This window comes from Felis catus, chromosome A2 (genome assembly GCF_018350175.1).
Source record: "Felis catus isolate Fca126 chromosome A2, F.catus_Fca126_mat1.0, whole genome shotgun sequence".
Classification (NCBI taxonomy): Eukaryota; Metazoa; Chordata; class Mammalia; order Carnivora; family Felidae; genus Felis; species Felis catus.
The window spans coordinates 80,586,849-80,608,266 of NC_058369.1; the positions used below are offsets into that span (position 1 = coordinate 80,586,849).

Genomic DNA, 21,418 nt, shown 5'->3' on the forward strand with positions numbered 1-21,418 from the left:
AGCTGGTAAATGGAAGGTGCAGAAGAGGTGGACATCATGCTTAGACTGAACTAGAGAGATTTATAATAAGTTAAGGTTAGAGAAGGTACATAAAATACAGCAATCTGCCTTAGTATGACATTGCTTTAAAATCTCCTTCATATTATGTTTTCTCCTAATATAAATGTGAACATACATAATTATTAATCAGTATTTATGTTACTAAAATATATTTATTTTGGGAAAAAATTCAATATTTGGTTTACTTTCAGATAATACCCTAAGCAATGTCCTTACCCACCTGGAGGGATTTTACAAAAGTGTAATGTGGTACCGAGGATATAATACCTAATTTCTTTCTTTTAATTATCTCTATACCCAACATGGAGCTCAAACTCACAACTCTGAGATCAAGAGTCACACTCTCTTCCAACTGAGCCAGTCAAGCACTCATAAATCATCCAATCTCTAAAGACCATGCTGGTCCTTCACATTCAAACTTCCTTACCAGTAAATGGCCAAAGGACCTAAGAGTAGCTTAATTTCAGAGTAAACTGCCTAAATTTTAACCCAATTTTATTTATTTATATGCTTATTTTTTGGACAACCATTTATACTTTGAGTCTTCAAAGTAGCAAAAACTATTATACTAGACTGCTGAGTAAAGATGGGATGCCATATTTTAAGGCACAGAAAGCATTTTTGGAACTAAGACATTTGGGGCTTTTTATGATGTTTTACTTTAGCAAGAATTTTTCAATAGTTAATTTCATTAAGCAAATGTGGCTAAACATCGACTCTGTACTCGAACTCATGCTAGCTATTTGGAATAAGTCATTAATTAATTTAATACTTATTTATTGAGTTTCTACTCTGTACAAGGAACTTTTTTAGGTTCAGTTCCTCAGTGACCTTACATTTTAGTGAGAGATGGACAATAAACAAGTAAAATACATATTTAATGAGTACTGTGAATAAAAAAAAAAAAGGAAAAAAAAGGGGGGGGAGTGGGCACAGCAGAGACTTAAGTGGTCAAGGAAAGCGCCTTAAGGTAACATGTGAGCAGAGACCCAAGTTGAGAAGTGAGCCACAGGAATAAGGTTGAGCAAATTGTCTAGGCACAAGAACTTGGAGCATGCCCAGAGAAAGCACGGGTGCATATGGTTGAAGGGAAGCCAGCTTCAAGAAGAAAAGCAGATAGGGGTACCTGGGTGGCTCAGTCGTTTAAGCATCTGACTTTGGCTCAGGTCATGACCTCATGGCTCATGAGTTCAATCCCCATGTCTGGCTCTGTGCTGACAGCTCAGAGCCTGCAGCCTGCTTCAGATTCTGTGTCTCCCTCTCTGGACCTGCCCTTCCTATGCTCATCCTTTCTCTCTCTCTCTCTTTTTTTCAAAAATAAACATCAAAGGAGAGAAGCAGATGAGGTGAGCAAAGCAGTAGTAGGAAGGAGAGCAGGTTCTACAGGGGCTTGCACAGGGTGAAGATCTGGTGAAAGGGAAAATGACAAGGATCAGAAAAGGAGGATGACATTTTTCACAAAATTAGATTATCGCTCTAACAAAATATTGCGGTTTTCCATCTACATTAGGGCTTACTTCTAGTTTATCTGATGCCATGGCTAAATTCCACAACCATTATATGAGATTTTCTTTCTGCCTGATTACTTTTTAAACAATATATATTTTACTAGCCTGGGATGCCAGTATATCACAATGCATATTAGACTTCAGAATGGGATTGAAAAATAACCTGAAAGCACATTTTATCAGCCAATATTTTGGGACTAAAGCATCTATATTTGTTTGGTAAACAAATCATTTAGTTAAAAACTAGAGAATAATTAAAGATCCTTTTTGCCACCACAAGATTCTGACCATGATGTCCACAATTAATTCTATATACCAGACACGAAGTATATAACCTTTAAAAAAAAAAAAACACTAGGGGCGCCTGGGTGGCGCAGTCGGTTAAGCGTCCAACTTCAGCCAGGTCACGATCTCCCGGTCCGTGAGTTCGAGCCCCGTGTCGGGCTCTGGGCTGATGGCTCGGAGCCTGGAGCCTGTTTCCGATTCTGTGTCTCCCTCTCTCTCTGCCCCTCTCCCATTCATGCTCTGTCTCTCTCTGTCCCAAAAATAAATAAACGTTGAAAAAAAAAATTAAAAAAAAAACACACTAGTATTTTTGAGACAGAGCGTAGGAGCAGCGGAGGGGCGGGCACAGAATCTGAAGCGGTTTCCGCCTTGACAGCAGAGAGCCCTATGCCAGCCCCAACTCATGAACCACCCCCCTCCCCATCATGACCTAAGCCTAAACCAAGAGTCAGAGGCTTAACCAACTGAGCCACCCAGGTACCCCTAAGTATATAATCTTTTACTCCTAGCAATACCCCAGCTATTAGTATCCCCATTTTATGAAAAGAAAGTTGAAGTTCAAAATCAATGGTTCAACTTTTCCAAGGTCTCTCTCTGTTCTTAAGAAGAGTCAGTGGCCCCAACCTAGGGGTTTTAGGTTCTCTTCTTCCACATTTGTTTACTTCTGTCTTTCATTTCCAGAATCATCCTGTATCTGGTTTCCAGTAGGTGTTCCTGGAATAAATACAGGTGAAAGCCTTATGCTAAAGGTAGCATTACTGTTGTTCCTGGCATCCTCACCAACACACCTTGGAACTTCCTCCCTTCAGGAGGGAAAGGCATTGCCAGGTATGGTTTCAGGCTTGCACGAAGACTAGTAATTCCAAGTTGTATGTTCAACCCCATTTCACCCTTTCTTTGCACTGGAGACCTCTAATTTTGACACCCTCATAGGGGAAAAAAGACCATCTTTAGACTAGCGATTATCTCAGTCCGCCTTCCTCATGCCCCTATAAGGAGAGGGGCTTCAGCTCCATGCCTGCCTTCTTTCCCTCGATGGCGCCCAAGGAACGAGAGCTCCTGGGACTCAAGGTTTTTGCAGGCAAAAAAATCAAAGCTACGGGGTAGCGGGTCCTTAGGAACCCGCAGTGCCCGTAGCTCCTTCCAGGCGTTTTTCGGTTCATCCATCCCCACGTGCTCTCCTGGCCTTTGGACGGCGAACACCTGCATACGAGATGCCCAAACACCCACAGTGCGCAAGCAAAACCTCACAGCGAAGAGGAAAAAGAAAGCCCTGTCGCTCGGACCTTGGAAGATGAGGGCGGGGTGACGTTTCGCGTGCGCGCTGCCGTCATGTCGACGCACGGGCACGCCGGCCCCGCCCACAACCTCGCAAGTCTGGTTTCCGGCGGGAGCCGGGACTGTGGGCGGAGGTGAGGCTGCGGCTTGGGTGCTGGAGCTGGACCTGGAGCTGGCTGGGTGCTGCGCTGCCCTGTGGTACTCGCCGGAATGCCTCATTTGGAAAACACGGTGCTTTGTCGCGAGTCCCAAGTGTCCACCTTGCAGTCCCTGTTTGGAGAGGTATTGTGTGAAACTATCTTTTCTCTTCCAAATCCCGGAGGCAAACGTTTCCGTGGCCTTGCGACATGTTCTAATTGTTTTTTAGTTTCGTGTTTGGATTGTGGGGCAATACTCCATATTTTTGCATTGAGAACAGGGGTTGTTGTAGGTCTACCCCACTCCTACACCCAAAGTAACTTATTAGTACCTTTACAAGAAAACGGCACAGGCAGCACCACAGGACGTTGGCCCAGGACGTGTTCGTTTACACACGCCACGCTTTTGAGATGGTTACCCCAAAGTAGCTACTGGAAGTTGCTTAGTATCTTACCCCAGCTGAACAAGACTTTATACAACAGGTGTGTTTGCAGTGTTTTTTTTTTTTTTTTTTTTTTTTTTCCAAATGTAAGTTGGCCCGTTTCATTGAGGTAAATGAAGCCTGGATATAGGTGGTGGTTTGCAAGACTCGTGAGGGCCAAGGCAGTCTTCAGGTTTAAGACTTTAGTAACTTTTCCAGAATTGCAAAGCCTTGATATCTCTGTCTAGAATTTTTGACCAGCAGTTCAGGTGATGCTTGTGAGACGAGGGTAAGTAAGTGCCATCTTTAGGAGGTAATGTTCACCAGTTCACAATTTCATCTATTTGTTTTCTGGTGGCTTTTGGTGAGCCTTTTGCTTCAGCTTCATTAATTAGGCATGGAGTTAAGTTAATCAGACTTGGGTCTTATCTGCGAGGGGAGGAAATGAGAGTTTAGGCTTAGACTCATTATCCCTCCCTCTCAGCCATCTTCTGGTTTGCTTTCTTAAGTCCTTGTATCCAACTAAGAATGTTGGGTGACAGTCTGAGTCTGTGAAGTATGGAAAAGTTCTTCTAAAGGTGCACAGTAGTTAGGGAAGTAAGAGGTCAATGACTGCATCCTCAGTTAGTATTCTGGTTATCATGCTTTCAGTTAGAGTTATCCATATCGTCACTGAAATACTTTCTTGGTTATGCTTTATGCATTCCTTCCTTGGAAGTGGTAAGCCCAGATCACCACAACTAGAAGCAGTCCTCTAGAAAGAGAATATTGGCCAACAGAGATGACTGGTATGGGTTTGGTGTTGGTCACAGAAAGGGTTTTGACCTTTGCGCTTACTACAAATCACATTTAACAATATTAATATGGCTTTTTTTCAAGGTGCCGTGCATGTGCGAGATGCAAAAAACTGTAAAAAAAACAAAACTAAACTAAAAAACCCTGGTTCATATTTCTAAGCAGATTTTTTTATTTGCTCAGCAAATAAGTATTTACTGAGCCTCTTCTCTATATGAGGCACTGTGCCAGATCCTGGCCTATTACAGTTGGTTAAGAAGATTTAAGCATGACCATGAAAGGTTAAGTAACAGTGCAAGAGTTCAGTATAATTCTAGGTAACAATTGAAAGATGTTTAAAGGTGGAATATTACTAAGCCTCAAATAGTGGCTGCAGACCAATGTGGTAGGATTCTAGAAAAGGAGTGTTTTAGTGTAGTTTGGAAAAATTTTCCTGAAGAATGGCTTGACCTTCTCTTTATAGGTATTTGGATAGTAGAGATGTTCAGCAAGCATGCATTTAATTCTTGGGATAGCATTTTTGAGCCAGTTAATTCACAAGATTGTTAGGTATAAACTTAAAGGGTTTGTATACTAAAACATCCATCTTAATTCTATTTTGGGGCTGCTTTTACCATGGAGATATGCAGTTAGAAAGTTTTTTCTGGGAAGGGTGCCTGGGTGGCTCAGTCGGTTAAGCTTCTGACTTGAGTTCGGCTCAGGTCATGATCTCACAGTTCGTGAGATCAAGCCCTGCGTCCAGCTCTGTGCTGACAGTGTGGAGCCTGCTTGGGGGGATTCTCTCTCTCTCTCTTTCTCTCTCTGTCCCTTCCCTGCTTGTTCTCTCTTTCTCTCTCAAAATAAATACTAAAACTTTTTTAAAAAGTTTAAAAAAAAAAAAAAGGGGGTGCCTGGGTAACTCAGTCCCTTAAGCTTCTGACTTCGGCTCAGGTCGTGATCTCATGGTCTGTAAGTTCATGCCCCACATTGGGCTCTGTGTTAACAGCTCAGAGCCTGGATCATGCTTCGGGTACTGTGTCTCTCTCTCTCCCTCTCTGCCCTCCCCTGCTCATGTTCTGCCTCTCTCTCTCAAAAATAAATAAACATTAAAATAAAAAATAAAAAGAATAAAAACAAAAAAAAAAGTTTTTTCCTGTGTAAATCTGAGTCCCTGATTTGTCTTGCAAAAGGAAATGTGTAACTTAGTGGCTAGTATGTAATAAATGTGACTGTTAATGCAGTGATGATGATGATCATAGAGACTCTACTTTCTTGTGGAAATTGCATCATCCAATTTTTTTGTGATTATTTTTTAAAATGATTGTGTCCCACTGGACTATGAACTCTTCCAAAGCAGATTGTCTTTTATTTTATTTATTTTTTTAATTTTTTTTTCAAAGTTTATTTATTTTTGGGACAGAGAGAGACAGAGCATGAATGGGGGAGGGGCAGAGAGAGAGGGAGACACAGAATCGGAAACAGGCTCCAGGCTCTGAGCCATCAGCCCAGAGCCTGACGCAGGGCCCGAACTCCCGGACCGCGAGATCGTGACCTGGCTGAAGTCGGACGCTTAACCGACTGCGCCACCCAGGCGCCCCAGCAGATTGTCTTTTAACAGGTATTTGTACTCTTCAATGCATTATTATACTTTTCAGCATTTGGTAGGTGTCTAATAAATGAATGAAACATATTTGTAGTATTAATGAGACCAATAGAAGGACGTTTGACAATCTTTACTTTTCACTAGGCACCTGACTCATAACAAATTGCAGGAAGATCTTGGGACTATGTATTTTGAAACATATGCTATGTAGATTTCATCATTGTTTTATTTGATGAAATGTGTACATTTAGGCCAGGCTAAATGTAGTATGTATAATTTAAAAGTATCCTGTAAATTTTCCTAAGAACAGGAGACTCTTGAAATTCCTTCCAACTTTATGGGGCGCCTGGGTGGCGCAGTTGGTTAAGCGTCCGACTTCAGCCAGGTCACAATCTCGCGGTCCGTGAGTTCGAGCCCCGCGTCAGGCTCTGGGCTGATGGCTCGGAGCCTGGAGCCTGTTTCCGATTCTGTGTCTCCCTCTCTCTCTTCCCCTCCCCCGTTCATGCTCTGTCTCTCTGTCCCAAAAATAAATAAACGTTTGAAAAAAAAAAAAAACTAAAAAAAAAAAAAGAAATTCCTTCCAACTTTGTGATCATATATACTTATCTTTGAAGCTTTAAAATGTGCAGTGAAGTTGCAGACTGCAGGAGTATATTCTTTAAAGAGTTAAGATAAAAATGGAGTATGGTAAAGTTAACCTGGAAATATCTCTGAAATCTCCTGTAAATTTGAAAATATAAGAGTTCTTATATATGAACCTGCACAGTAATAAAAAGTATAAATACATATATACTGCATGTATAGCATATAGATATGTAGTATATACTAAATATGCCAAGTATAGTTTTTCAGAAATTTTAATTTTTTTTTTTTTTTTTTTTTCCCCTGAGAGAGAACATGAGCAGGGGAGGAACAGAGGGGGGAGAGATTCCCAAGCAGGCTCCATGCCCAGCATGGAGCTTGATGCAGGGCTTGATCTCATGACCATGATATCATGAACACAGCTGAAATCAAGAGTCAGACACTTAACCGACTGAGGCACCCCAGAAATTTTAATCTTAATAGATAAAGTGCTTAATAGAGAATGTGCTTAGGATTGAACTCAAGTTAGTTCACAGTGTGAACATAGATCTAGTGTATGGTCATTGTTGAAATAATTTGGATCGAATATTTTACTCTACCATGAAAACCTTTCTCATGAGTAGATAATTGTTTATTTTCTGTTTTTTTAATGTATGGACTGATACTTGTCTTTTCTCTCTTAGAGACATCATTTCAGCTTTCCATCAATTTTTATTTATGGGCATACTGCCAGTGGAAAGACCTATGTAACACAAACTTTGTTGAAAACTTTAGAGGTAAGAATAACCCTGGGATCACGACCTTTGCCAAAATCAAGAGTTGGGTGCTCAACTGACTGAGCCACCCGAGCATTTCAGACTAAATTTTGTTTGGGATATTTTGGACTCTGGTTTGCAAGGGAATAGGGTAAAAGAGGCCTTATAAGAAGTATAAAGTAGCCTTAGTTACATTGTTACCCTGAAAGAGAAAGAAAGGCTTCCTTCTTGGTTGAAATTTGTGGAATGTCACTAAAAATAGTTATAGGTCCCATTATTTGTGCCAGATGCCAAAAGTTATCTTCCTCAGAATGATCAGTACTGCTTTTGTGATTTCATTTTGAGAACAGACTATATTTGTAAGCAAGTCTTTGTTTCCTTGTTACTTCTCGAATTACCTCCATTTTGATCTTTAAATGAAGAGCTAGCTTAATCCTTATAGGGGGATTACTGTGGTTTCAAACTCTTAAAATTCTTTTTGATCCAGGTTTGTTCACCATTAGAATATTACCTTAAAATTAGTGTGAAATTCCTACTAAGAGTTTTAACACGTACTTGGGATTTTTTTGGTAAGAATTCTTTAGAGGGAAGTACAAGTTTGCTCTGAATCCTTGTAGGAAACAAATGGCAAACTCAAATAATTGAAGTGAGTTTAATGAAGATACTATTGTACAAAGGCTGAAGAAATGTTAAGGGAATCAATAAGGGGTGGTAAAGCACGGAGAGCTTTAGCCTTCCCTGGACCTGAACGGACCATAGGAGGGTGCTGTTACCAGCTCACAGCAAGAGCCGTAGCTTTAGATGAGGGGCTGCCAGGCTGAAGCTGTGGCCTTTGGTAGAAGAATGTAGCCATGGTGGAACTGTGGGCCACTGAGAGACAGAGTGTTAGGTAAGGGAATATTCATTTTCTATTACCGCTTCCTTCAGGCCCCTGGTTCTTCTCGTTGGCTGAATCCAACTGGAGCCAGAAACTATGAGAGTGTGAATGATATCGTCTGTAGTGGCTAGCCTCCTGGGACACAGAGCAGGTTGGGGAATGGTGGCGGGCGGGAGATGTAGATCAGAAGGACAAGTGGAGAACATTGTTACTGGATATGTGTGTTTTCTGTTCTGTTTACATTTTGTTGTTGTTTTCAGCTCCCACATGTCTTTGTGAATTGTGTTGAATGCTTTACCTTGAGGCTGCTCTTAGAACAAATTTTAAACAAGTTGAATCATCTTAGTTCTTCAGAGAATCGATGTTCTACCCACATAACCTGTGAAACATTTAATGATTTTGTTCGCTTATTTAAACAAGTAACCAAAGCTGAAAGTCTCAAGGATCAGACTGTATATATCGTAAGTAATTTAATTTCATTGTATCATCTATTTGAAAACTGGTTTGTTTATTGGGTCAATTTTGTATATTTGTTTTGAGTCTCATTATGTATAGCACACTGTGCAAGGGGCTTTTGGGATACAGAAATGTTTTAGATGTATTTTTTATCCAAAGGGAACTTCAGTGTAATGGAGGAGTTGTGACATATACTACATCTGATCATGTGTGAGTGTGGTAAGTAATAACCATGAGACGCAGAGTACTGATGAAGGCATATGTGGTCCAGCTTCATGAGGTGATAGCATTTGAGATAGACCTGAAAGGATAATTAGAGGATTATAGGAAGAAACTAAAGAAGGGGAATTACAGATGCTAGGAATTTATCCAAAGGATACAGAAGTACTGATGCATAGGGCCACTTGTACCCCAATGTTCATAGCAGCACTCTCAACAATAGCCAAATTATGGGAAGAGCCTAAATGTCCATCAACTGATGAATGGATAAAGAAATTGTGGTTTATATACACAATGGAATATTACGTGGCAATGAGAAAAAATGAAATATGGTCTTTTGTAGCAACGTGGATGGAACTGGAGAGTGTGATGCTAAGTGAAATAAGCCATACAGAGAAAGACAGATACCATATGTTTTCACTCTTATGTGGACCCTGAGAAACTTAACAGGAACCCATGGGGGAGGGGAAGGGAAAAAAAAAAAAAAAAAAAAACAGGTTAGAGTGGGAGAGAGCCAAAGCATAAGAGACTCTTAAAAACTGAGAACAAACTGAGGGTTGATGGGGGGTGGGAGGGAGGAGAGGGTGGGTGATGGGTATTGAGGAGGGCACCTTTTGGGATGAGCACTGGGTGTTGTATGGAAACCAATTTGTCAATAAATTTCATTAAAAAAAAAAAAAAAGGAATTATGTAAGGAAAGGCATGCAAATGCAGTGGAAGCCAGGGAATGAAAGTAGTCTGGTTTTGGTGGGTGATAATGTATGAAGGGAGAAAAAAGCTAGGAAGGTAAGGGAGGCAGAAAATAGAGTGTCTTGAAAACTACTAAAGTGCTCTATTTCATGTACTAGTTAGTGAGGAGGTAGTGGAGATTTTAGAGCAGCAAATATGTTTAAAATGCAAGTCATATTAAATAGATGGGAGGCGGTGAGCGATGACAGACTCAAGTCCAAAGGAATGATTTTTAGGCTTTTATAGCTGTTTAAATTAGAGGAAATTTAGGCCCGGACTAGACTTGGGGCAGAAGATGCAGAAAGGAATAAATGGAAGACACAGCAACGGTCAAATTCTTCCACTGTGTACGGAGTAGGTTTGTGGGGAAAGATGAATCAATTGATTTTTGGTTGGCTAAGTTTGAATCGTAGTTGTTATATCAATGTGAAAATGATTAGCAGACAACTGAAAATGTGTACTGTTTCAGTGGATTTTTATAATACTTTAATCCTTTTTAAAAAATGATTACCTCTGGAATTGGAATTAACTTTTAATATAATGCCTTATCAAAACTGCCAAGTTGTAAACTCCCTGAAGGGACCAAATCTTACAGATTCTTGCATCTCCTGAAATGTATAAAATAGTTCCTTCCACATTTTCATTTCGCTCATTTATTTATTCAGCAAATAATTACTGAGCACTTCCTATGTGCCAGGCACTGTTTTAGATACTGGAGATAGAACACAGAACAAATTAGAGTCCCTTGCCTTCCTGCAGTTTATAGTATAGTTGAGGAAGATACATGAAAAGCAGGTTAATAGTAGTGTGTCAGATATAAAAAGCTAATAGAGTAAAGGAGAATCAATTGGGTGAGGGAGAATAGTTATTTTCTAAACAGAGAAGACAGAGAAGATCTCACTGAGATGATGGTAACTGAGCTGAAACCTGAAGGAAGTGAGGAGTAAGCCATGAAGATACATGAAAAGAGTATTCCAGGCAAAGAGATGAACGTATGAGTACAAAGCCTGGAACATGCTTTGTGTATTCAGAGAATATCGAGGAGGCCATTGTGGTTAGGCTAGTTTAAGTAAGGGGGAGAGTGGTAATGTTGAGATCAAATGAAGAGTACAAGGATAGAAGCATGCAGACCATTATGGGTTGAATTCTTTCCCCCAAAAATTCATATGGTGAAGTTCTCACCCCTGGTACCTCAGAATACGACCTTTTGGAAATAGGGTCATTGCAGTTCTAATTAAGATGAAGTTAAGTAGTTTGGGCCCCTAATTTAGTATGAGTGGTGTCTTTATAAAAAGAGGAAATTTGGAGATAAGACATGCACACAGGGAGGATGCCGCATAAAGATAGGAGCTATGCTGCCGCAAGCCAAGGGACTACCAGAAACCAGGAGAGAGATCAGGAACAGTTCCTCCAGTACTACCTTTGGAGGAAGCATGGTCATGCCAACACCTTGATCTTGGACTTCTAGCTTCTGTAACCATGAGATAATAAATTTCTGTTGTTAAAGTCACCCTGTTGGTGGTGCTTTCTTATGGCAGCCGTAGGAAACTAATACAGCTGGTTCTGAGGCATTTATGATAATCTAGGCCAAACATCATGTTGGGTTAGACCAGACTGGTAGCAGTAGATGTGGTAAGAAGTGGTCTGGAATATTTTGACAGAATTTTCCGATAGATTGAATACAGAAGAGGAGAGAAAGAACAAAGTTAATGATGACTCAGAAGTTTTTGTGCACTTGAAAGGATGGAGTTGTCATTATCTTAGTGGGATCTTGTTGGGCAGGGAAGGAGTGATCAGGAGTTTGGTTTTGGGCATGTTAAATCAAGTACAGATGTTCAGTTGGCACTTGGACACTGGAGTCTTGGGTCAAGAGAGGTCCATTTTGGAACTACAATTTTGGAGTTATGAGAATAGAGGTAGTAGTCCTTTTATTTTTTTTTAATAAAAAAATTTTTTTAAATTTTTTTGAGAGAAAGAGAGAGCAGGGGAGGGTCAGAGAGAGAGAGAGAGAGAGAGAGAGAGAGAGAGGGGGAAAATCCCAAGCAGGCTCTGCAGTTTCAGCATATAGCCCAATGTGGGACTGAAACCCATGAACCATGAGAACATGACCTGAGCCAAATTAAGAGTTGGATGCTTAACTGACTGAGATCACTGAGATGCCCTTAGAGGTAGTAGTGTTTAAAGCTGAGGGGCTATTAGCTCACCAAGAGGGTGAGTGAGTAGAAAAGAGGCGAGTCAAGTGCCTGAGTCTTGGGGCAACCCATTGGTTATGTGATGAGGAGATAAGGAAAAACAAATGAGGACAGAGAAGAAATCAGTGATGTATAAAGAAAACTTGAGGAAGTTGCAGTGTTCTGGAAGTCTTGCTAGCCTCTCTCTTTCCTGGTCCTTTGACTAGGGAAACCAGGGTTTTGGTGGGGCTTTTTTGGCATATTTTCATTAGCCTTTCTGTGTTGCTGGCTTCTTCAGCTCTACATATGGGCTATGTGTGGCAAAACTCACCTCTCTAAGGTGAGTTGTCATTTCTCCGTCCTAGCTGGCCTGCCTTCTCTCTGCCTTTCATAACCCTGTTCGTTTTATGTACAGTATTCAAGATTCTTAGTTTTACTTAGCAGGAGAAATAGGGAAAAGTATATACTTCATCTTCTCAGAGGCGGAAATATAATTTCTTTTAAAATGCAAGTGAATAAGTGAAGAATACAGCTACTACTAGTATAGTTTCACACCATTAAGTTGATTGATGCTAAAGCAACTCTAGTTTAACCCACCATTACTTGCACCATCAGTGCAAATATCAACATGGTGAAAAAGGCAAATAATATTTCAGTACTATTATGAAAATAGTTTTGACGTTGCCAACCTTTTGAAAGGGTATCAGGGACCACCCTTCCCACCCCCAGGGGGCCACAGGTCATACATACCTCAGAAACCAATGTTCTAAGAAATAAGTTGGTCTTTCAGTAAGATAAGGTAGGAGACAAGATCACTGGTGGAGAGGAATTTAAGGAATTAAGAGTCCATATCAGAAGGGGGTCATTAATGTGGGTTTTGAAATATCCAAAAAGTATAGGAGTTATATTAGAGAAGTGTTAGTAAGAAACTGTAATATTTAAAGAATGAAAGGGAATGACCTCAGTATATGTGGATGACAACAAAGAGAGTTGCAAAGCTGAATGTCTTTAGGTAGGAGGTTAGGTAGGAGGAAAAAATCAATACTGTAGAAACAGGGGCAGCTGGCTGGCTCAGTTGGAAGAGCATGCAGACTGTTAATCTCAGGATTGTGAGTTTGAGTCCCATGTTGGGTGTAGGGATTACTTAAATAAAACAACAACAACAAAAATTTCTAGGAACAGCCTTGATGAATAAGTAGGGCCCCACTCATTTTTTCAGATGCAGTGGATAAAAGTAGGTATTCAGTAAGTACTTGTTAATTGACTAAACGTGAAGTGTGAAAAAGTTTCCAGGTGTTTAGCGTGGAACTTTTTTTTTTAATGTTTATTTATTTTTGAGACAGAGACAGAATGTGAGTGGGTTAGGGGCAGAGAGAGAGGGAGACACAGAATCCGAAGCAGGCTTCAGGCTCTGAGCTGTCAGCACAGAACCTGACACGGGGCTTGAACTCAGAAGCTGTGAGACCATGACTTGAGCCAAAGTCGGACGCTCAACCCACTGGGCCACCCAGGCGTCCCTAGTGTGGAAAATTTTTAGGAGTACATCTGTAGACTGTTCAGCCTTCTAATATATGAATTGGTACGTTTCAATACTTAGAATAAAGAAAGGTGGGAGAGTATTTTCTAGTCAGTAAACCAACTTGCAAATCAAGCGTCTATTAGAATGCTTTTGTGTAAATTATTGAGATAAATGTTTGGATCTGAATTAAAATTTTTTATCTCTCTGAATATTAGTTATCTGTTAACTGCTTTTGAAGAAGGATCGTTTATTAGAATCATAAAATCATTATAGTGGGTTAACTAAATTAAATTAGAAGAATGAACTATTAATTTACTGCTTCAGCTTTGTGTTTTGCATTAAAATGGGCATAAAAACAGACCAGTTATTTGTATTAATCTGTGTCCTGGATTAGAGAGTTATTTAAATGGAGATTGATGGGGAAATTACATAATTGCATAGTAGAGAAACTAATTTATAGCTTTTTAGCAGTAAATAATTTTAGCTTTATTTTGTCTAATTAGAAATGAAATATCTTAAGTTGATTACTCACATAGATTGTTTCAAGCTGTCTGTTAATTAATAAAACAGTTACAAAACAATTTGGACTACTTAGGGAAATAATATTATATTCTTTGCATTTTAATTTTATTCCTATTTTAAATTATCATAATTTCTAGTAGGATTTGTTAATAAAGTGTAAATGTTTTTTAAAAAAAGACGCCAGCTTTCTTTACTTCAGTTCTGAGAAGAAAACGCACGAGATAAACCTACAACATTTTGCCATAATAGAGAGCTAGGTAACTGTCATTATAACTAGGGTCATTTCAAAAAGACACAGAAGGTCACATATTGAAAGAATTAATATTGTTAAAATGTTCATAGTACCCAAAGCCATCTATAGATTCAGTGCAATCCTTATCAAAATTCAAATGACATTTTTCTCAGAGATAGAAAAAACAATCTTAATATTTGTGTGGAATCACAAAAGATGGAATAGCCAAAGCTGTGTGGAGAAAGAAGAAAAAACTTGAGGCATTATACTTCTTAATTTCAAACTATACCATAAAGCTATAGTAAAACAGTATGGTACTAGCATAAAAACAGACCAACAGAACAGAATTGAGAGCACAGAAATAAGCCTTCCCATATACATACGGTCAACTAATATTTGGCAAGAGAGCCAAGAATGCTCAGTGAGGAAAGGCTAGTGTCTTCAATAAATGGCAATGGGAAAACTGGGTAGCCACATGCAGAAGAGTGAAGTTAGACCCCTGTCTTACACCATTCACAAAAGTTAACTTGAAATGAATTAGAAACTTAAGTGTAAAAACTGAAACCATAAAACTCCTAGGGGGAAAAAAAACAAAAAACCTAGAGGAAATGTTCGTTGGCAGTGGTCTTGGCAACAGCTTTTAAAATATGCTACCAAGAGAGCAAGCAACAAAAGTGAGAATAAGTAGGACTACACTGAACTAAAAAAGCTTATGCATAGCAAAAGAAATAATCACTAAAATGAAAAGGCATTCTACAGAATAGGAGAAAATGCTTGCAGTCATCTACTAAACAAGGGATTAATATCCAAAATATATAAAGAACTCGTACACTCCATAGCAAAAACAAACAAAACAAATCTGGTTAGAAAATGGGCAGAGGACCTGAATAGACATTTTTCCAAAGAAGACATACAGATGGTCAACAAGTACATGAAAAGGTACTCAACATCACTAATCATCAAGGAGGAGCAAATCAAAACCATGAGATATCACCTCACACCAATTGGATGCCTACTATCCAAAAGACAAGAGATAAGTATTGGTGAGGATGTGGAGAAAAGGGAATCCTTGTGCACTGTTCTTAGGGGAAGGTTAATTGGTACAGCCACTATGGAAAAAACAGTGTGGAGGTTCCTTAAAACATTAAGAATAGAACTGCCATATGATTCCACAACCCAACTTCTGAGTGTATATATGAAGGAGATGAAATCAGGGTGTCAAAGAGATATCTGCACTCCCATGTTGATTGCAGTTTTATTCACAATAGCCAAATCATAGAAACAACCTAAGTGTCCATCAGTGGATGAATGAATAAAGAAGATTGTGTGTGTGTGGGTGTATGTGTGTATACATGCATATATATATGTATATGCATACATACACATACATATATACACACACACATATACATATACATACATACAATGGAATCTTGTTCAGCCATGAGAAAGAAGGAAATCCTGCCGTTTGTGACAACATGGATGGACCTTGAGGGCATTATGCTAAGTGAACTAAGTCTGGCAGAGACAATTCTATGTGGAATCTAAAAAGCCAAACTCAGGAACAAAGTAAAATGGTTGGTTACTAGGGACTGTGGGATAAGGGAAATGGAGAGATGTTGGTCAAAGAGTACATGCTTCTATTTATAAGGTGAGTAAGTTCTAGGGAATCTAATGTACAACATGGTGATTATAGTTAATGCTATACTGTGTTATATATACTTGAATGTTGCTAAGAGAGTGGACCTTAAATGTTCTTGCCATGAAAAAGAAATGATAATTATGTGAGGTGATGGAGGTGTCAGCCAAAGTTATGGTGGGAATCATTTTGCAGTATTAAGTGTATCATATCAACACGTTGTGTACCTTAAACTTATGCAGTGTTATATGTCAGTTATATTTCAAAGGTGGGGGGACAAAAAGGACCTAGAAACTAGTTTGAAGAGGCTTCCACTGGCCAAACATGGTATGGTTTGGTCATCAAAAAGAACAGTCAATTCAGTAGATTGGAAGCACAATAGATGTGTTAAAATCCATGAATTCATAATGATACTAAACAAGTATATAAAATCACAAAACCTCAGCTCATTGGTTACCATGAGAATTTCATTTACTAGGGCACTGCAGTAGGCTAAATAATGGCCCCTGAGGATATCAGGTCCTAGTCCCGGGAACCTGTAAATGGCCCCTTGGAAAAAAGGCCTTTGGAAATGTGATTAACTTAAGGATCTAGAGATGGGGAGGTTTACCAGGTTTATCTGGGCGAGCCCAAAATGCAATCACAAATGTTTGTGTAGGAGAGAGGCAAAGAGAGGTTTGACTAAACCACACATAAAAGAGGCGGCCAGGTAATGGAAGCAGAGGCAAACAGAATAAGTGAGAAACTGGAAGGTGCTGGCCTTGGATTATGTAGCGATGCAGCCACAAGCCAAAGAATACTGGCAGCCACCAGAAGCTGAGGGGGCAAAGAATGTATTCTACCTTAGAGCTGTTGGAGGGAGTGTATCCCTGCAGACACCTTGATTTTGGCCCCACGAAACTGATTTCAGACATGGCTTCCAGAACTGTGAGAGAATAAATATTTAGTCTGTTTCAAGCCACCACATTTGTGTGATGATGTGTTACAGCAACCACAGAGGCACAAACTTATTTTGAAAGTTGGTAGATTAAAGGAAAGAATCAAGCATTTATCCCTTATGTCCTGTGTGGACTTTATTTCTGAGTAACTAACAGATGAGGAGAAGTTCTTTCTAGAAAAATGTCCTCCAATAAATGAAGAAAGAATCCTAGAAAATTAGAGTGTTGCAGTCCCTAACAAAGTTCTAGATACAGGCAGTGATCATCAGTTGAAATCATTTGGTGAAAGGCTGCTAGGGAACTTTATAATGGATGGATCAGGCTGACAATACCTGAAACTGTCAATCAATCTTAACATCACAAGAGAGATAGTCACGTGTTGTGTACCTGCTGATGTGATTCAATAAGAAATATAGAGCACTATTTGTGAAGTATTCTTGCCCGAAAGTTGAACCTGAAACTTATCAGACCCCTAGATTTATTGACTATTGCACAGGAAATATAGGGGATATAGGAACATGTTAAATGACACTACAGAGATGCAGTCAGCCAATTCAGAATATGGAAAATTCTACCCAACAGATGACCTGTTTACTTCAATGAATATATAACAGCAAAAAAAGGAAGGGTCAGGGGAAATGTTATAATTTAAAATTGACCAGAAGACAAACCAAATATGAGAATATTCAATATATGAACCTTTTTGGATCCTGAATCAAATAAGTGAACTCTAAGGAGGCATTTGTGGGACAAATCGGGAAATTTGAATACTGGTTATTACATGACCTTACAGAATATTGTTAATTTTTTAGGCATGATAATGATACTGAGGTTATGTTTTTTTTAAAAAAGTCTTCACCTCTTAGATCAACATATGACATATTTACGGATGGAATAGTATGTCTGAGGTTTGCTTTAACATAATCCAGCAAGATGGTAGAAGAGAAAAGTGGAGGTGGATAGAAAAAACAAAAAGTAAAACATAACAAAAAGTAAAAACAAAGGTTGGATTAAATAGATTAAATATTTTAGACAATGCTTTGAAGACTTTGATTTTTTTTTATGGACTAATGGATGACTTTTTGAAGTAAGTTTTTTTTTTAACATGTTTTATCAAAATTTCAAACATATATAGAGAATAGTGTAATATATTCTAGTGAACCCATCACCCAGCTTCAGTTATTATTAACATGTGGTCACACTTGTGTCTTTATCCCATCGTTTCCTGCATCATATTATGTTATCCATAAATGAATATAAACATTCTATCTCTATATATCATATATCACCCATGAATATGTGCTAAAGCTACATATAATATGTATACTGTGTGTCTCTGGAAGATAAGTACCTTTTAAAATAATATAATCCCAATAGTATTATCATAACTGAACAAAAATTTAATTTTATCAAATGGAATAAAAAATGCTTCCAGTTCTATGTCTTGTACACCTAGTGAGATATCCTTAGAGCATTGGTAATATACCTATAAAAGAAACTTTTAATGTGGCTGTGATTCATTTTCTGTTTAGAAACTTGGGTTAAAATACGATGTAAGTAGTCTTTTTTAATTTGCTAATTTGAAATGTCTTCTACAAATGTAAATACCAGTTGAAAATTAATTCATAGGTTATAATTTTTCTTTTTAACATAGAAAATTGTGAATTGTGCAGTATATTATATAAATGTTTTATAGAGGTCTTTGTAAATCGATTTTGACACTGCATTTTTTTTTTATAAGGTTCTAGACAAAGCAGAATATCTAAGAGATATGGAAGCAAATCTTTTGCCTGGGTTTCTTAGGTTACAAGAATTGGTAAGTAATGCATGGGTCTTTTCGCCCTATGACCTAATCAATTGATTGTCTTGTCACATATTTTCCTTTTGCCAATCTGACAGGTGAGAAATGAATCTTAACATAATTTTAACTTGTGTTTCTTTACTGTGAGTGTTGTTGAACATTTTTCCAAAGTAAAAGCACTTTTTGACTTGGTAACATTTATTCTTTATTTTAGCTTTTCATTTCTAATTGTGAAGTGACTAATCCTACTCTTTTATAAGGTTTTAGGTGTTTGCTGGAGTAGATGGTGGGAGCCTATACTTTAAACTTTCTGTAAGAATTTTAAAATTTTCAGTAATCTAGAGAATCAGTAATCTAGAGGTAGGTCTGTTTTGGGTCATCTGGCATTCTCTCTCTTGGCCAGTGTCAGAACCAGCTTTGTGTTTGAATTTATAATTGTGTTGGTACTGAATAGTATTAATACTACTCTAATTGTTATGAGCTAACAAAAAAAGAATAGGGATGGACTTAATATGCATATGTGTCAGGTCAAAACATAATAATAATATGGTAAAACCAGGATTTTACAGTAGTTTGAATAAAGAAAATTGGAGAGAGAATTCATTGTTCACCAACATCAGTTGGTATAGGAATACTAAACTCAACTGTGGCTGTTTCCCATTTGTACCAGAATTATGAGGGTAAGATTTAGTTTGATCAAAATACTATTATTAATCATATTCAATCACTGTTAATTTAAATTTTATTGATTTTGTAGTTTTGTATTTAACTTACAAATTTATTTTTGTTTTATAATCCTGTAAGTGCTTTGAGCATAAATAGTTTATACCTACCAGTTTTATGTCTGTATTTAAGTCTTAAGTAACATTATAACGAAAGTTAATATTTGGAGAGACCATGTTTACACCATTTCCAACTTTGAAAAGTTGAACATTTACTGAACACATTACTGAAATTTGAGAAACTTTCAGAAGTTCAGAGAGGCTTTCCAAGTGCCATTGAAATCATTGTGTGCCTAAGGTCGATTCCTAAAATTCACTTTTATTTTTATTTATTTTTTTGTAGTGTTTATATTTGAGAGAGAGAGAGTATAAGCAGGGGAGAGGCAGAATAGGGAGGCAGAGGATCCCAAGCGGGCTCTGTGCTGACAACAGAGAGCCTGATGTGGGGCTTGAATTCACAAACCATGAGATCATGACCTGAGCTGAAGTTGGTTGCTTAACCGACTGAGCCACCCAGGCACCCCTAAAATTCACTTTTAATAATAGTAATAGCAGGGGTGAGATGTTAGAGGACAGGAGGAGAGTTAAGTGTAGCTCTTGGTAACCTATCCTGGAAATTTCTTGCCACAGTCTAGCTTTTGCTAGTTTGATTAACTCTTGGCATTTTACTACTGAGACCAGTAACTCATCTTCTTTGAGTAGATGCCTCCTCCTTCACTTCTTTTTATTGTTTTGTTGTGTTGCTTGTGGATTATTTGTATGACCTCATCCACTGTCCCTGTTGTCCTGGGGTTCCCTGTCTGGTTTCCAACTATATTCTTGCTGTCCTCTTGCTCTTAAACCATAGCTTATCTCAGTTTCCCCCTCATGCCCAGTCATGGTCATGGTGCGTCCCTTCATCGGAGTTAGGCCTTCCCCCCACCCCCCCTGCCTTTTTTTAGTTGTAATTATGGAAACTGAAGAAAATTAAAAGATTCAAGTAATCTCAATTCTACCATAAAACAAAAGTATTATTTTGACATTTCTGGAAACGTGGTTGATTTGAAAAAATGTATTTCATTTAGGAGAAATATAGTAAAGGCATTTCATGTTTTCTATTAATATATATGAGTACAATTAAGTTATGATATGAAGGTACTTTAACATTTGAGAACATTACCAGCTTAAAATCCTTTCAGATGGATAAATATCTTCTATTTTTTAGGCCTTTCTATTATTGAACTGATTTTATCAAATGCTTTTATTTTTACTTATTTATTTAAAAAATTTTTTTAATGTTTATTTATTTTTGAGAGAGAGAGACAGAGCACGAGCAGGGGAGGGGCAGAGAGAGAGGGAGACACAGCATCTGAAGCAGAATCCAGGCTCTGAGCTGTCAGCACAGAGCCCGACGTGGGGCTCAAACCCACAAGCTGTGAGATCATGACCTGAGCTAAAGTCGGATGCCCAAACCGACTGAGCCACCCAGGCGCCCCTCAGATGCTTTTAGATAATCATTTTTTATTATTTGATTTGATTTGATAATCATTTTTGAAAGCACAACAACTTAATGCCTTGTATTCAAGATTGTATTTAGAGCATCCCTTTTTATCCCTATAGAAATAAATTCAAGGATTCTTAAAAATTAAAGAGTTTATAAGACAACATTTGAAAGTAGAAATCTTTTTCTCTTTTTCATAAAGATGCTAGATTTTTGTAGAATTATGAATTTATTGAACTCAGCTTTCTTTGTTAGCCAAAAGAATGTTTTTCTAAGTAATGGAAATTGGAATGTAAGATTACATGTAAGTTAGGAATCAATAAATAGTAAATCACCATCAGAGTATAGTATAATTTATGTGATTGGATCCTAAGAATAGTTACAGAACAAAACAGCTATCATGCCTGCTCTGTCACCTTGGAAAATGTCAAAAAGAATAAGGAAAAAAATTAAAATTTGTGCTGAAATGCAGAAGTCTGTCTGCAGATTAATTCTAACTAGCATCCATAGGGCATTTGTGGCCACTCTGGAGGACAGCATACATGTTGCGCTTGTATTCTTAGTGCTTGTTTTTGTATACTGGTAATACATTCTAAATACACTTCAAAAGATTACTGTTTACCTAACATCAGTGTTTTATGTGTGTACTTAATGTTCTTAAAGTCTATTCATGTTTTGCTCAATAATTTTTTATGAAAATAACCTTTAA

At 38.2% G+C, this 21,418-nt stretch overlaps 1 protein-coding gene across 4 annotated transcripts in view; it reads left to right on the forward strand.

The window, feature by feature from the left end:
* Positions 1-3,216: 3,216 nt before the first annotated feature.
* ORC5 (origin recognition complex subunit 5) overlaps positions 3,217-21,418 on the forward strand; it is a 170,317-nt gene continuing 152,115 nt past the window's right edge. For 3 of the 4 annotated variants that reach the window (XM_045052286.1, XM_045052287.1, XR_006594139.1), the window contains exons 1-4: positions 3,217-3,413; positions 7,333-7,425; positions 8,542-8,742; positions 18,448-18,522. In XM_045052286.1, coding sequence (XP_044908221.1) covers positions 3,342-3,413; positions 7,333-7,425; positions 8,542-8,742; positions 18,448-18,522 — 441 coding nt within the window. In that variant the 5' untranslated portion in view covers positions 3,217-3,341. The remainder of the gene's footprint in view (positions 3,414-7,332; positions 7,426-8,541; positions 8,743-18,447; positions 18,523-21,418) is intronic. The other variant, XM_003982684.6, reaches the window with a different exon arrangement.